Genomic DNA, 15,636 nt, shown 5'->3' with positions numbered 1-15,636 from the left:
GTAAAAAAGGAACTTGGTCATAACAAACAAAAAGACAGGAGAGGAAAACATCCAAATACTCTAAAAACGAGTGAAACCCAGAGACAGCTCAACAATGTGACACCAAGCCTTAGTGTATTCTTTAGTAGCACAAAAATAGAATAAAAGAAATAACAATCACAAAAACTGTCATCGTGTTAAAAATATAGACGAAGTGTGCAAGAAAAGGAACTTGTAAAATAAGTTTGATAAAAGAAAAATTAGGGCGTGACAGTGGAACTTAAACGAACATAAATTATTCCGTAAATTTCTTCGCTGCCACCGCTCAAACCCCAACCCTTTTCGGTAAAGCTTAACTAGTGCTAAACTGAATAGAAATAATCCCGTATATAAAGGGGACTAGCCCCTAGCCTCCCACTCTTTTTGCTGAAGTTTAACTTGATCTCCCCATCCAAGTTACATTTTTGGGTGCACATTGGTCAAAACAGTAAGGAAAGGGTATTAGAGCGCTTTTAACAAAAAACAGGGGACCCATTGAAGAAAAAAACAGACATTTTTGGCCACTATTTTTCGATTTTACCGAAAGATAATTTAACGTACCATGGGCAATATCCCTTATGTGCGGAAATGGTTGCATATAATCTCAAAAATGACATTAAAAATATTTCCCTCTTGTAAAACAGTTTATTCCAAGACAAAATAAAAGAAAATAGCACTGGCTAAAAAAAGAAGCGACACATAGATAATCCAAATTCCTACCCCCTCATTAGTAATTTTTTTAAGAAAATCCTCCTCAGGTGTGCCTATAAGCCAAAGAATCCTCGTATGCTGGTCAATATCTAAGGACTCACACGGTTAAGTTGATAAAAACACTATTTGGACAAGACAAGCACAAAAGAGACAGTTCACAGTATTACAAACAACACAGCAACAAAAAACTTGATGTTAGTGGGTTTCTAATAAATATTAATCATATTAACAACAAGGAAACAGGATTCACTGTAAATTATTCAGACTAAAAAGATTGACGACCTAGCAAGGGTATCAATTGGAACCAACTTAATCAGGGTTTAAAAACTCCCAAAATTTGCTAGAACTGAAAAAACAAAATTCAAAAATGTTGTAAGAAACTGTGTTCTTTTATTTTGCCCGTTCCCTATCATAATTATAAATTGTGGCCTTTCTCCCCTTCTCCACATCAAATTTAGTATTGAATTAGTGTTTCTGAAACTTAGGCGTTTTTGTTCTTTTTTTGCTAAAAGATCACCTTCTATATAGCGTCAGGTCCCCGCATTCAAAATTGGTGATATTGATTCGGGAATTGATTTACTGGGGGGAAAATGACATTAGGAAAAAAAATACGTGACTATATAAATTTTTACATTAACACTGTGTATAGAAAAGAAACTGGCCAAATGAAGTTTTAATAAATGACTAAGTATTTATACGCATGACCGATATATTACGCCTTACATCAAAAAATAAATCTTAAAAATAAAGTACCCTTTATAAAGAAGAAGACCCTATTTAAGTTTACTTTAAGCATTACAAATACCTTGGGTCTGCTAACCTCTTTTTATTCAAGGTCTTTTTCCTTGCTGCCTTTTTGGAAATGAATAAATTTACTATGTCAAAATTATTTCGGTTTGACAATTTAATTTGTATAAAAGATCTCACCAGTGGATCATTCAAACTAGCAAGTTTTTTGACTTACTTTTGACTTGTTTAAATGTCCGTCAAGATCAGGCTCCTACGAAGATGAACTACCCTCTGTTTACGAGCACCATCTTAATGGGTGGTTAACCGAATCGTTTCTTGACGACTTAGCACCATTCAGATCTGATTTTGGTGATGGCGTTTTGAATAGCTTTTCTGATAAAATTTGCGCAAAATTTTAACTTACTACTTCAGGATAGTTTTACCACATGCCTGGTATCAGATTGCGCAGCCATGAGAGCGGAAATATGCCCAAAGCACCTATTTTCAAGAGAAGTGCATCGAATGCGTAATAAAAAAGTTTATTGCGCAAAGAATGTATTCCAGAAGAGTTTGTCAAATATCAAATGAAGTTTGGTAGAAAGTACAAACCAGTATCCTAATTGTACTATTTTTTTTATTCCTTAGTCTAATTAATCTGGGGTGGGTTTGGTATTAAAATCTTTTCATCCTGGGGTGTACCAGAAGGGCTTGTCATATCTCAATTAGCCTTTTTGGAATTTTTGGAAAGATCAACAATTATTGCAATTTGGATCTATAACAGAGGATTTTATTAAGTAAGTTATTAAGTTAGGTCCCGGCCATCCTTGTCGGATGTTTTGGGGCCACTCCTCTTGCTAGCTCATGCGTAAGGGCTCGGTACGTTGCTATATCTGGTGCGATACGTGACAACTGGGCTATCTTGACATTCCGAAGTGGAAGTTCTCCATCCATCATTTTCGTGGTCTGCCTCGTTGACGAAGACCATGGAGAGATCCTTCAAGGGCGATTTTCGGGAGGTGGCTTGGCTCCAAATCGCTTGACATGGACGAACCGGTGCAGTTGTTGCTCCTTGATTTTACTTAGAATGGTTTCAGTGGACTGGAACCTTTGGTGTACTTCCACATTTGTGATTTGGTCAGTATATTTGGTTCTAGCAATGCGACGGAGAAATCTCATATCAAAAGCTAGAAGTTTTCTTTTGTCTTCCGTTGTCAGAGTCCATGTTTAGCATCCATAAATAACTCTGGGGATTACTAAACTGTTGAATAGGTGCATTTTGAGTTTGTTGGCTAGGTGGTTGCTTTTCCATAGGTTGGCTAGTCTTCGGAAGCAAAAGCTAGCAAGTGCTAGTCAACGTTTCACATCAGAGCTATGGTAATTATCGGAGGAGAGTAGGCTACCAAGGTAAAGGAAGTGGTCAACTGTTTCAACCTTTCTCCCGCCTATGGTGATATTGGGCGGGTTGTCTAGTTTACGTCTGGTAGTTAACCTGACTGTGGTCTTGCTGCCATTGATCTCCATCCCAAACAACTTTGTGGTATCGTAGAGTTTATCAGGTAGTGCCTGCAGTTCTTGTGTAGAGTTGGCTAACTCAACAATATCATCAGCGTAGGCAAGAATGTCTATCAGCAGCCCTCCTATTGTTGCACCATATTCCGACTGCATCAGTGACAGAACGACATTTAGAAAGAGGTTGAAGAGATGTGGTGATAAGGTCCAACCCTGGAGTAGTCCAGACGAAATTGTGAACTCTTCTGACGGTCCATCAACGGTTATTACTTGGCCTCGGAACTGGTCGTACAGACTCTTGATTACTTGGACTATCTCATAAGGGATCCCGTAGTGAAGCAGGATTTGCCAGAGTCCTTCGCACCATATAAGGTCAAATGCCTGACGGAAATCAACGAATAGTTAGTAGAGTTCTTGGTTGAATTCGATGCATCGTTCCATGAGTTGTCGAACGATGAATATCTGATCGATTGTGGATCTTCCTGGGCGGAAGCCGGCCTGATATTCTCCAATGGCAAACGCAGTTGTTGCTTGTAAGCGTCGTAGTAAGACTTTTGTCAGGACACGTGGCTGATGGATCGTGAGGCTGATCGGACAGTAGTTTCCACACTCTTTCTTTGACCCCTTTTTTGTGAATGGGTACAATAGAAGCCTTGCACCACTGACAGGGTACGTGGCCGGTTTCCCACACCAAAGACACAATGGCGTGGTACAGATCAGTTACATAATCCAATCCGACGTTATGAGTTCAGCGATGACTCCGTCTGGGTCAGGGGCTTTTCCTTGTTTGAGAGCGACTTGATTGCTGACTCGGTTTCTGACTTGAGTGGGGGTGTTAGTCTGAGTTCTTGGTCAGGTATGGGGAAGCGGGTTAGTATTTCAGGATCCAGAGCTACAGGTGGATTCAGTTTATAGTTAAAGAATTCTTTCCATCTTTCAAGTTTCATCTTTGAAGCGCTAATCTCATTTACGTCTTTGTCCAGGATCACTGTTGTTTGCGGCTCTTTTTTCCGGCTTAATTTATGTACCATTCTGAAAACTGCTCCGCTGTTCCCCTTCTTGAACAAAACTTCGCAGTCTTTGCATTTCTTCCGCAGGTGGTTACGTAGTGCCTTTTTGATCTCTCGCTCTACTCTTCTCTTGAGGAGCTTGTAAGCATCCCGGCTGTGGCGATCGGAGCTATTAAAAAAAAGTCACTTAACCTCGTATAGCGCAATGAGCTCATCTGTGATTCATGGTTTTTCATTGGGAGTTTTTCGTCCGAGGACGTATTTCCTTGTCTCGAGGATTGCTAATGTGGCCTGCTCGGTCAGGGTGTCTATCTCATTAGCGGTGGTCAAGGGAAAATGATTTGCCAGGATCTCTCCTGCAGCAGATCCACCCGGAATCTTGGAATTTTTGTTGCTCTATGCAATTTTCTCATTCTTAGCTTGAACCTTGACATTAGGAGAGTGTGGTCAGAGTCGACATCTGCTCCAGATAATGCTACTGTGTCTAGTACGGAAGACTTCCAGTGCTTTGATATCAGCATATAATCAATCATGTTCTCGGTTTTACCGTCTGGAGATATCCATGTCACTTTACGTCGATGGCGGTGTTTGAGCATTGTATTCGTTACGAGTAACCCATTTTCTCGGCAGAAGTACAGCAATCGTTCGCCTCTCGCATTGATTTTACTGTGACCAAAAGGCCCCATTATATTGCAATGACCGGTGTTATCCGTACTTACTATAGCGTTAAAGTCCCCCATGACAGTCAGTACTTCTTTCTTATGGATTTGGTCGATGATGCTTTGTAGTGTGAAAGAGAATTCATCACATTCTTCCTCACTTCTGACGGACTCTGCGGCATAGACTTGGACGACAGAGATATTCTTGGCAGCTCTCTATAGTCGTAAGACGGTTATTCTTTCTGAGACTGGGGTGAAAGAGATTAAAGATTTTTTTCATTAAAGAAAGAGATTAGAGGAGTTTATGTGATCACAGCCAAATTTAGTGAAAATTAAGTACCCAAGTTTCACCTTTCATGAAGAAGAATGGGGGAGGGTATATGATCCAAACCTTTGTGGGAGAACGAGAATGGTCCAAATATAATGTAATCAAAAGATCAATTAAGACTGTCAGATCTCATTTTGACCGACAAGAAGTGGGAGATTTCAATCAAACGTTGCAGAGTTTAAACGCTATCGTTCTATTTGTGCCCAATCTCGCCCGAACCAGAGCCTATCTCCTTTGGAAAGTGAAGAAGGGCTTAAGTTTTGTAATAACCTACTCAACATCTACCAGAACGAAATGTCTGATAGTTCGCAAAACATGGTGGAATGTGAGCATAAATTTCACGTGAACATTTTTAGCGGTGTGGATCCGATCTAACCTCTGTGGTGGATGGAATCTCTAACTTCTTGTAACCACAACATCTACCAGTGGGGTTGGCAGATAGCAGTCAATATTGATGGGACGTACGAGTATTGGTCTTAGTTGGTCCTTTTGGCAGGCCCATGCTCGACCAATTAGCTCTGGGAGGGTTAGGAATTGGACCCTAAATCATTGTTATTGCGACATTTTGCAGCAATACTTGTCGCATTTCAGCCATAATCAGCTGGGTGTAAGAGCTAGTATCCTAATTATGCCTTTGGGGACACCAAAATCGTTTTCACATCCGAGAATTCTGAGAATCAAACAAGTTATGGAAGGAACAGGTTCAGCCAAATAAACAGCTTGAGTTTAAGAATTTAGGCCACGAGTTTCAGTTTGAAAAATACGTCAGATAGGGTCTTTTGAATCGCCCAACTCAATCTGCCAGAAGAAGTTGTTTGATCTTAGCCAAACTTGTTGAAAGATATAACGGCTAGTGTCTTCGATGCAATATCCGGAATCTGCAATCAATCTGACTTTTTTTTACAAGAGCAGGGGGGGGGGGTTAAGGACGACTTAGATTCTAACGAACAACCAAGCTTCTTCAGAAATAACAATTAATGTCCTAGTTATAGATTCCGCTATCAATTCATCTCCTGCAGGGTGCCATAAGGGCTTCCTACGTTCACAAACTTTCACAAAGGGACGTCAAATCCCAACAAAACTATCCGGCCCAAAAGAGGTTGACTGATAGTCACGCTTTTTTAGGGTGAGTATTCGAATCTCTATTGGGGAAAGAGAAAGGAGCTTCAATGTCTAGTTAAAGTTTCGTTTGCTAACGGTCGAATGGACCTCTGTGAAGGAAGAGTTACTTTCATGTTACCCACGTCTGTTAGAAGGGCCTATTGGATAATTAAATTTAAAAGGGGTTAGAGGTTAGGTTTTGAGCTGAACTTTCAGAGGGTTCTAGGCAGATCCAATAGATTATGGGGTATTTGCAGCGAGAAACATGTGCCACGTGAGCCACTAGACTTGGTTCCACTTTTTCGTTTAGGGTTTTCTTTGCATCTGTAAAACAGCACCTTAAGGCGGGTCCATAGCGACATCAAACTGTCCAGGGCCATCATAAATATATTAAAAAGAGACAGTTTTTCAATACAGAAATGCAAGACACCAGTGTCACGTGCACCCATTTTTTGTTGCTTTGTGCATATAGCAAACGCCCAACATGAAACGGCACCGACAAGTTTTTCTTCATTGTGCAAAATCACATATGTCACTTTGAAATTATGTCACTTTGAAAGTGCGTCGAATGCGCAATAAACAAATTTATATCGAAAAATGCCCTTATTTGAAGAATTAAATACGCAAAACACCGCTGAAAGTGCCAAAATGGTACCATTTCTGCAACCTGGTAACACTGAGTAGAATGATTCGTCTGGATTTGCTCGGAGGTATAGCAATTCCAAGGCAGATTACCAGACTGATTATTGCTATTGTTGTCAATTGCATATGGAATTATATAAAACCTACCAGACATCTTTCTTGGCCAACCAGACAGGTTTCTGGGCCAACCAGACAGGTTTCTGGGCCAACTCTAAGTTACTGGGCCTTTACGTTCCATGGAATGGTGCCAATTGCAATTGCAATTGGCACCTTTCAATTGCAATTGCAATTGTAATTGAAAGCATTTGCAATTGCAATTGCAATTGAAAGCATTTGCAAATTGCAATTGCAATTGCAATTGAAAAATGCAATTGTAATTGCATTTTTCAGGTGCAATTGCACCTTTCAATTGCAATTGGCATCCAATCACAATTGCAATTGCATTAGAAAAAAAGAAACAACGGCAACTGCATGTCATTCGGCTGTTTTTTTTTTTTTTTTTTTTTTTACCACTGACCGTCAGACACATACGTAATTAGATGCAAGATATACTTTCACCTAATAGAGCCTTAAAATGGATATTTTAATATTTTAAAATTACCCAAAAATAGCTTGAAATCTTCGCTTTTACAATCTAAAACATTACATTGTTGGCCAAGCTGTTTTTTTTCTTTTTCAACAAAGCACCTTCCCTTAAATTGGTGAATGTTTTCCGTTTTCCTTGATTTTGCTGCCAAGTATGATAAATAAATATCTCAGAATCTAAATCTTATACCAAGAAACTGTATTTTCAACGATAATCTGCAACATAGGGATTAGATAAATTTATCACAAACTGGAATTATAACTGTTATAACAAGAAGAAACCTACGAGTAGACATAAAGTGTAGGAACAGTAGAATGCTGCAGCTATTACAATTAAATAGCCAATTAAGTACAAAAAAAATTGAATAAATTGACTTCAACTGAGGCCAAATAACCTTGCGTCGTTTTAGTTCTAGCTGTACCCGAGCACTAGGATTTATAAATATTTTCCTTTTTGATGGTATTACGGGTCAGAATTCTTGCGCGAAGTTTCAACAGTGTTTCTATGTAAAACCCAGAAAAACTAGATATAGGTACTAAGTCGGTAAACTTGATATAGTTTTATCGTTCATACGTATACAAATAATCATTTAATAAATATGTTTTTTGAGATTGCATAAACCCTGAATTGACGAATATATCCTTGGTTGAAAGGTTGGAGTTGTTCTGAGGCTGTGCAAAGGTTCGGGGTTTTCGCTACGCAAAAAACTCGGCGTCTATTCCCGAAATGGGAATTCTCCTTATTGAGTTTACTTAACCACAGCCGTGACTGTAAATGGCACACCAGGGTGACCTTAAGGAGTGGAACCCCTAAAGAAACTAAAGCCTAGAACTGGATTGTAAATAGACTTTTTGGGCTGAAAATCTATTTTTAGCTAAGTTGATTATTAATGCCGGCCTTCTCAAAGTAGTAAAATACCTTAGGTATGAATACATAATAGGTCAGAGGTAACCGGTTTCAGATTTCTTGTGGTGGATTTTGACTCTTGTTGATAAAAAAAATCCCCAAATGGAGTTTTTTGGGAAAAAATGAACAGAAGAAGTGTTCCAAGGAAAAATAAAAAAGCTTTCCAAAAGCAATCTAACTTTCTAAAGTCTAATTCTATGGAAATACATAGAGACAACTAATTCTTAGTTGATTTCAAAAATAAAGCATATTTTATAAGTATAATGCAAGATAATATATAATGAGTATAATGCAAGAAAAATGTCAACACTTATTCTATCGCGTTCATCCGTCTCATTACATTCATAACAAGATACGGCAATATAAGTATAGAGTGTCTTAATGTAGTAGCTAAGAGAGTAGTAGCTGTTTGGGAAAGGGTTGTATCCTCTTCCTCTATGTCCATTGAAACTGAATGAGGAGGATCTTCATAGCTCTTATAAATCTCATCTTGAGTTTGATCCTGTATATGATCATTTTCCGCATTCATACTACAAAAATAAAATCCATAAAATCAAAGTTTCAAGTTATCTGAGAAAGTTTGCTTCTACGGCAAGAATTTCCCATTGGAACGGTAGCTTCTGAGGGTAAATTTTACACGAGAAATTTTTAAACGGGAGAAATTTTCCAAAAATCGCATACGAATTCTGTTTTATTTGTCTTACTTTTTCGCTGGTGACCCCATTTTACATGTGGAGATACTTTAGAGGAGTTGTTTCTTATTTCAGGGGAAATCTTTCAGTGGAGTTGGAATTATAAGAGGTTATAACATGAGGGATTTCGCACGAGAGAAATTTTCCATGGGGGAATTATCACCAGGATAAGTTCTCCTTAGGGCAATTTTCCGCAGAAAAAATTTTCCATTAGGTTTGGGGAGTGGGATTTTCTGAATATATTTCCCTCATAGCGAGGACTCTCCAATGACCTATAAAAGATCAGAAATAGAATAAAAACAAACCTTTCTTCAAATAAAAATATGCTAAGGAGTATTTTTTTTAGGCAGGATCGTTAGCAAGAAATTTTCTGTGGGGGAAATTCGCAGTGAGGGAGGATTTGACAGGGGTAATTTTCCGGCTTAAGATTTTATATCCATAGAGGAATTTTTATGGGGAGGATTTTCCACGGAGGGTGAGGGATACCTGGGATTTTTCGAAAAACGATCAGAAATAAATTTAAAAAACAACTTTTTCTACTAAAAGTAAGGAGCAACATTAAAACTTTAAAGGATCAGAAATCATTTTGTATATGAGGGGGGCTGACCCCTCCTCATTACGCTCCTCTTTAAGATAAAGCTTGGATTTTTGTCATAATTCTTTCAGAACAATTCCTGAAACACAAGGGCCGTATATTTAGAATCAGATCCTTTTCAAAAGTTCTTAGAAAAAATTTGTGTGAAGAGAGCGGTACTAAAGAGGGGGAATTCCTACTCATATAATTATTGATTTTCGTTCGTTTTAAATTTTAATGTTGCTCTTTACTTTCAGTAGAAAAAAAAACTTTTATTTAATAAGAGGAAAGAAACAACATTCTTTGGTGATTTGTCCGCTTTAAAAATCCATCTAAAGTTTCAACACTAGTATAACAGGAATTGCTAGATCCTTTTCAGAAAAATTGCCTACCGATTGTTTTCGGTACCCGACTGACTGACCGTATAGTAAACTGTATAAAAAATATTAATCAATCTTGCTTTCTAGGGCTATAATAAGAGAAAGGATGAGATAGCTAGGATAATCCAAAAATGGAAATGAAATGAACACTCGTCTGTAAGGTCACTTGGACAGGTATAATATCCAGGCTGCATTCAGCGATATCAAACTTATAATAGAGACTTAAACCAACTTCTTTTCATTAGTTGGCTTTGGAGTTCTTGTAGTCATTAATGACTTATGGGATTCTTTTTGACACAAAATAAATGCTTGGCAAAAAATGATTTTGCATTCTACATTCTACAACTTTTTTTGAAAGCAATAAGAACGGTTAGAAAAGGTAAATCTTATACCACCTTTAGACCACAACCGGCCAAGCCTATTAGGCTTAGGTTTCACTTGTTCGCCGCCTGTTTGTTCAACTAAATTCAGTCCCAGATTTTACATACAAGTCCAGTGGGAATCTTCCATCACACAAAAACTCAAAATAAATCCACACTTTCATCACTTAATTCTATTACTATATACAAAATAAAATTAGAGAGGAAATAAAATAACAAAATGAAAAATAAAATAAAAAAAGTGAAAAAACGGGGATTTTGTTAGCCAGTGGAAAACCATGAAGAAGAAAAAATAAGCAAATATTTTGATAAGGACCTCCGCCAAGTCATCCTCAGGGCTGAACAAAAAAAATAAAAAAAAATTAAATCGAACCTCTCGAAGTTTACCCGACAAAGACAGAATAGACACTAAATAAAACCAGGCAAGAATAAATGAAAAAGAATTTACCAAGATGATTGAGGAAGAATCCTTTGCCTTGCAATAATTTTAAGTGGCCTATAGTTTCGGTTTTCATTAGATATGCAAATAGGCACTTTTTAGTCATACCGGGTGAAAATATTTATTGAGTCTTTCAAAATTAAACAGTCGTAAATTGGGCTTAATGAAATATCTCCAGTGTCTCTATTTATTGTTAAATTTTGGTTCATATATTTTTTTTTATCTCAATTACCTGTTTAAAAGTTTGTGGTAGGCCATTTACAGTTGATATTAAGGTTGCCTCTTCAAAAAGAACTAGATGGGTTTTATTTACGAAAATATGCGAAGCCAATACCGAATCAATCACCGGTACTTATCTATTGAAATTTTATGCTCATGCAAACGTTCACCTAGTTCTTGATGGGTCCTAGCATTGTAAAATTTCCCACATGAACACGGGATTCTGTAGACACCACTACCCAGTAAAGGGTCAGTTTTATCCTTTCCTGAGTTGAAAATGTGTTCAATTTTTTGTTTGGTTTTGAAAGAAACAGAGAGATTATGTTTTTTTTTTAATTTTTCCACGTTCAGCGCTAAGTCTCGGGATGTAGGGTAAAGCGATGAAAGTTTTTTTCTCAATTGCCGGGGAAACTGAATCAAGGGTAACGAGCTCCCTATTCTGTTGTTTTATCTTTTTTAATCGTCTATCTATGATATTTTCAATAAGTTTGATTGGGTAACCTTTACAGAAAATAATATTCTTGACATAGTTTAATTCCGAATTTGTATGATTATGGGAACAAAGTTTTAAAACTCTGTCAACTAAACAGATTAGTACCCCTCTTTTCACAGAAGAAGAGTGATGGGAAGAGAAATGTAGATATTGATCATTATAAGTCGGCTTTCTATGCATAGAAAATTCAAGCCTAGGAGTAGTTTTTATAATCAAAACACCCAAAAAACACCTAAAATTTGCCAAATAAGGAGACAAGACAATGCCCATGGCTAAACCCATGATTTGAAGGAAAAAAATTTTCGGAATTTAAAATACGGGAAGAACTTGTTGCAAAGACAAAAATGGGTCATTATTGTATAAATTTCTAAAGTTTATTAATCCGACTAAGCTGAATTTTTCTCTATTTTCTTTGTAAGAATTGCTTACATTTATGGACATTGCATGAAGTGTACATAGAAACTGAATCAAAACTACATAAATTAGTTTTTTCTGTTGTACTTTTTTTTTAACTTCTCAACAAGATCTATGGAGTTTTTTTATATGCAATTTCTGTGGATGAGAGAGCTAAGATTCGTTGTGCGGAAGGAAGATGACGGATTGTCCTTGTCAGCCAACTGTCTAGAAGCAAAGGAAAGTAGGTCGTTTACAAACATTTTAGGAGGGTGTAAAGAGGGAGGTTTTCGAATAGATCGAAATGAAGGAGGACAGTGCGTAGCTGTGTTTGCCCTAGGCGGCTTTGGGCTGCAGTGAATTTAAGTAGTATTAGTATTAGTAGAAAAAGGAATTGACAACAAAAAATGTTCCTTTGGGTAAAAATGTGTCAATTTTAGATCCAAAAATGAAATGAAATAAACACACGTGTGCCAGGTCACTTGGACTGGATAAAATGTCCAGGCTGCATCCAGCGATATCAAACTTGTATTAGAAACCTAAAGCAACTTCTTCTCATTAGTTGGCTTTGGGGGTTTTGTCGTCATAAATGACTTTTAGGATTCTTTTTGACAGAAAACAAATGCTTGGCTATCGATAAAACTGGATCCCTTCCAAAATCATCTGATAGTTATGTTTTTCACTACCTACAACCCCAACATTTTTACCATTCACTAGGAATTCGTCTGTCTACTAAAAAATGTCTGCTTACGTGTCTGGGAAGTTTATATGAGGATCTGCCAGCACTTACTGGTGGAGGTTGCTTAAAAAAGGTAAAGAAAAAAAACAGAGTAAAAGACAAAGAATAAGCTGTGGACTCATATTATATATTTTTGTTTCAATTAATACTTGTAATAGGTTTCTCAATTATCTGTCACTTAAATACTGTTCTCTTCCCAAGCATGTTTGGATTTGGTTTAAAAATATGTTGTTAAAATTATCTCATCGATAATTTTACTAATTTCTCTTCAGACGGGCTAAGACTAATGCAAGTGTTGGATCAAAGAGTTTAGATAGCTCATAAGATTGGGAACTGGTGGTACTATTCACAAAAAAAACTATTAACGCCATCTAGCATTTGGTGACACTTGGCATATTTTTCATTATAATGATAAGAGTAATTTATTTAGTTGGTATAACTGGTAAAATTAGGACATTACCAAGTGTTTTGTAACAGTTACTGATAACAAAATCTACTACAAATATTGAAACAATGACAGTTGTCGCTAGACATTAGATGGCGTTAATAGTTTTTTTTTTCCACACTATAGCCAGTTCTCACTCTTACACTTGGATATATAGCCTATTAACCTGGATTTTTGGTTTATTAAGAGGGTCTTTAAGCACCCCTCTTGGCGGTAAATCTCTTTGAAATGGCTTTATATAAATGGGGTGTTCTTGCTTTTGCTAAATTCGCAGTATCCTCTATGGCCCATTAGAATTATAGACTCCATGAAGATTATATCAGGCGGTTGGAATATTTGGTATATTGTTATGGGTCTCAAGATTAGCAGATGATGGCGGAGATTAGCCTACTTAATTTTTAATCTAATGAGAATGAAGCTTCGAAAAAAACTCCGAAAAATGTTAAAAAAGCTTTTTATGAACTAAATCCAAAACCTGATATCTACCTTGAAAAATTTAAGAAGATAAAAGGGATTGATCAGTCAATTTCCATGGTTCCAAAAAGTGTGGCCACTCACAGCACAAGTGCTGTTAGTGAGACTAATGAAGTTGTAGGACAATTAACGGTGACAGAAATAGAAATTGCTCGCACTAAGGATAACTTGTGAAAGGATAAATTTCCCGCCTAAATTGCCTGATTGCCTGATAAATTGTCTGCCAGCGGTGGGATATTCTTAAAACAGCTCGTGAAAAAAATAGGAACAAGTAAGTCTGGTCTGATCAAGGGTGTCTTTTTGTCCGCCTTCCCAATGAGAAAACTCCACGTAGACTTGGGTCAATCAAGGAAATGTTTTAATATTTATTATTTTTTTCCTCTTTGTTTTTCTGTTCTCTTGCTTCCCTTTTCCTGTCTATGTAATTTCATTGTCTATCAATGTTTTATTCTGTTTTCATTTAGTATTCTTATGATTATTTATCTGTTCCTAGAGCTCAGCTGCGCTTTTTTTTTATTTTTTTTCACAATGAGAGCTATGAGATTGTTAACTAGAAATAAATATGTGTGATGTAATAACTGGTGCCACATCAAGGCTGAGCCGGTTGGAAAGTTTTTCGTTTGATATTGATAGTTATTTAATTTCGGAGTTGGCAAATAAATAGTCTACCGTGAGTTATAGACCTTTGAAGTTTAGTAAATATTGGGATTCATCCTATCTTGGAAATATGTAAAATGCACATATCAATGTGTGTTCTTGGAATCGCCACCTTACTTCTTCGCATGATGAGATATTTGATATTATCTCGAAATATAGGAATCTCAATTTTATGCCCCTCTGTGAAATTTTTTTGAGCCAGGATAGTCTGATAAATCCCTCTTTGGCGAATAGCTGGGGATCTATCTTTGCCAGTGTTTAGTAGATTTATAATTTTAAAATACTAATAAGGACTGTATACATATTATTTTCTGTGTGTTTTTTTTTAATTCCTAGTAAATTATGGAATGTTCGGAAGGTAGATCATATTTAAAAGTTTATTAGAAGCTTTGCGTGATAAAGAATCTTTGATTTTAAGAGCGTCTTTTTATCCTACGGCTAATTATATTTTTAATTGACTTAAGACTCAGAGCCAATGTTTAGGACACATCAATACGAAGTTTCAACACCATTTTTAACTTGTCGGGGGTGATTAGATTTTAAATGAAGATATTTAATGTTTTTTAGGGGCTTTCTGTAAATAGTAAAATCTTAATTTGTCACTGCTATGGACAATTAACACATCTAGAAACGGTATTTTATTTGTATTTTCAGTTTCTAAACTCAAAATTTCTATCATTTGTATTAAGGTGGTCTAAAAAGCCCCTAAGTTCGTCTTCACCATAATCGATTATTAGTTACTGCACAGGATAAGAGGCTAGTTATAAGCACTTGCTGCATTATCCCTATTTTTCCTCCTTTTTTCTTCCTTATTCCTATTTTTTCAACAGTGGAACTCATTAGTCACTACTTTATTTATAAGCCACGCAATAGATGGCTTAATATTTTGTGACTTTTTGGTACTATCAAAATCTGAACAAAAGTATCATTTCTAAATCTTTAACAGTCTTTGAACGGAGCTGGTTCCACGGATATCAGTAAAAGAACTGACAATGTTTATAGCAATACAAGTTGAACATTGCTGGTGTTAATTTTAGTGTATATTACTGCACTAAGTTAGGAAACTCTTCCTGGTTTCGATAAAATAAACTCTTGGATAATATAGTGTAGATTCAACTGATTTTCAATTTAGCAAGACTGTTCTCTTACCTCCTCCTCGGAGAGACAACAATTGCTGTGACAGGAGGCTCACCAGGCGGAATCTCATTTGGCTCTGGAGCGGGAGCCCAATTCCATACTTGAGAGATATCCTCACCACCTTCGGCACTGGAACGAGGATAGGCTTAAATGGCTGGTCCTTCTGGTAGCTGATACCAAGTGGGGGATTCCGGAGCTTCTGGCTCTTGGAGTGCCGATGATCAAAATTCTTGGTGAATCTGTTCCTGTTCCACTGTTTCTGTTCCACTAGGAAGGAAAAAAGCAAATGAAATAGGCGAGATCAAACTCCGGTGCTTGTATGATATATCTCAACCTAATATTCATCTATGATGTTTCTCTGACGCTCAATCTAATGAAATCTACCAAAATAAGATAAAAATATAATACTTCATAT

At 36.8% G+C, this 15,636-nt stretch overlaps 1 protein-coding gene across 1 annotated transcript in view; it reads right to left on the bottom strand.

Annotated features, from left to right (window-relative positions):
• Positions 1-15,636, bottom strand: part of LOC148946747 (uncharacterized) — a 535,196-nt gene that overhangs the window by 512,931 nt on the left and 6,629 nt on the right. Inside the window, exon 3 of the mRNA XM_089096415.1 lies at positions 15,234-15,350. Within this exon, the coding sequence (XP_088952541.1) occupies positions 15,234-15,350 (117 nt within the window). The remainder of the gene's footprint in view (positions 1-15,233; positions 15,351-15,636) is intronic.

This window comes from Artemia sp. Qi Xiang Cuo, chromosome 11, assembly GCF_049724085.1.
Source record: "Artemia sp. Qi Xiang Cuo chromosome 11, ASM4972408v1, whole genome shotgun sequence".
NCBI classification, from domain to species: domain Eukaryota; kingdom Metazoa; phylum Arthropoda; class Branchiopoda; order Anostraca; family Artemiidae; genus Artemia; species Artemia sp. Qi Xiang Cuo.
Note: the sequence above shows the minus strand (reverse complement) of the source record. Positions and strands in the feature narration are given on the sequence as shown.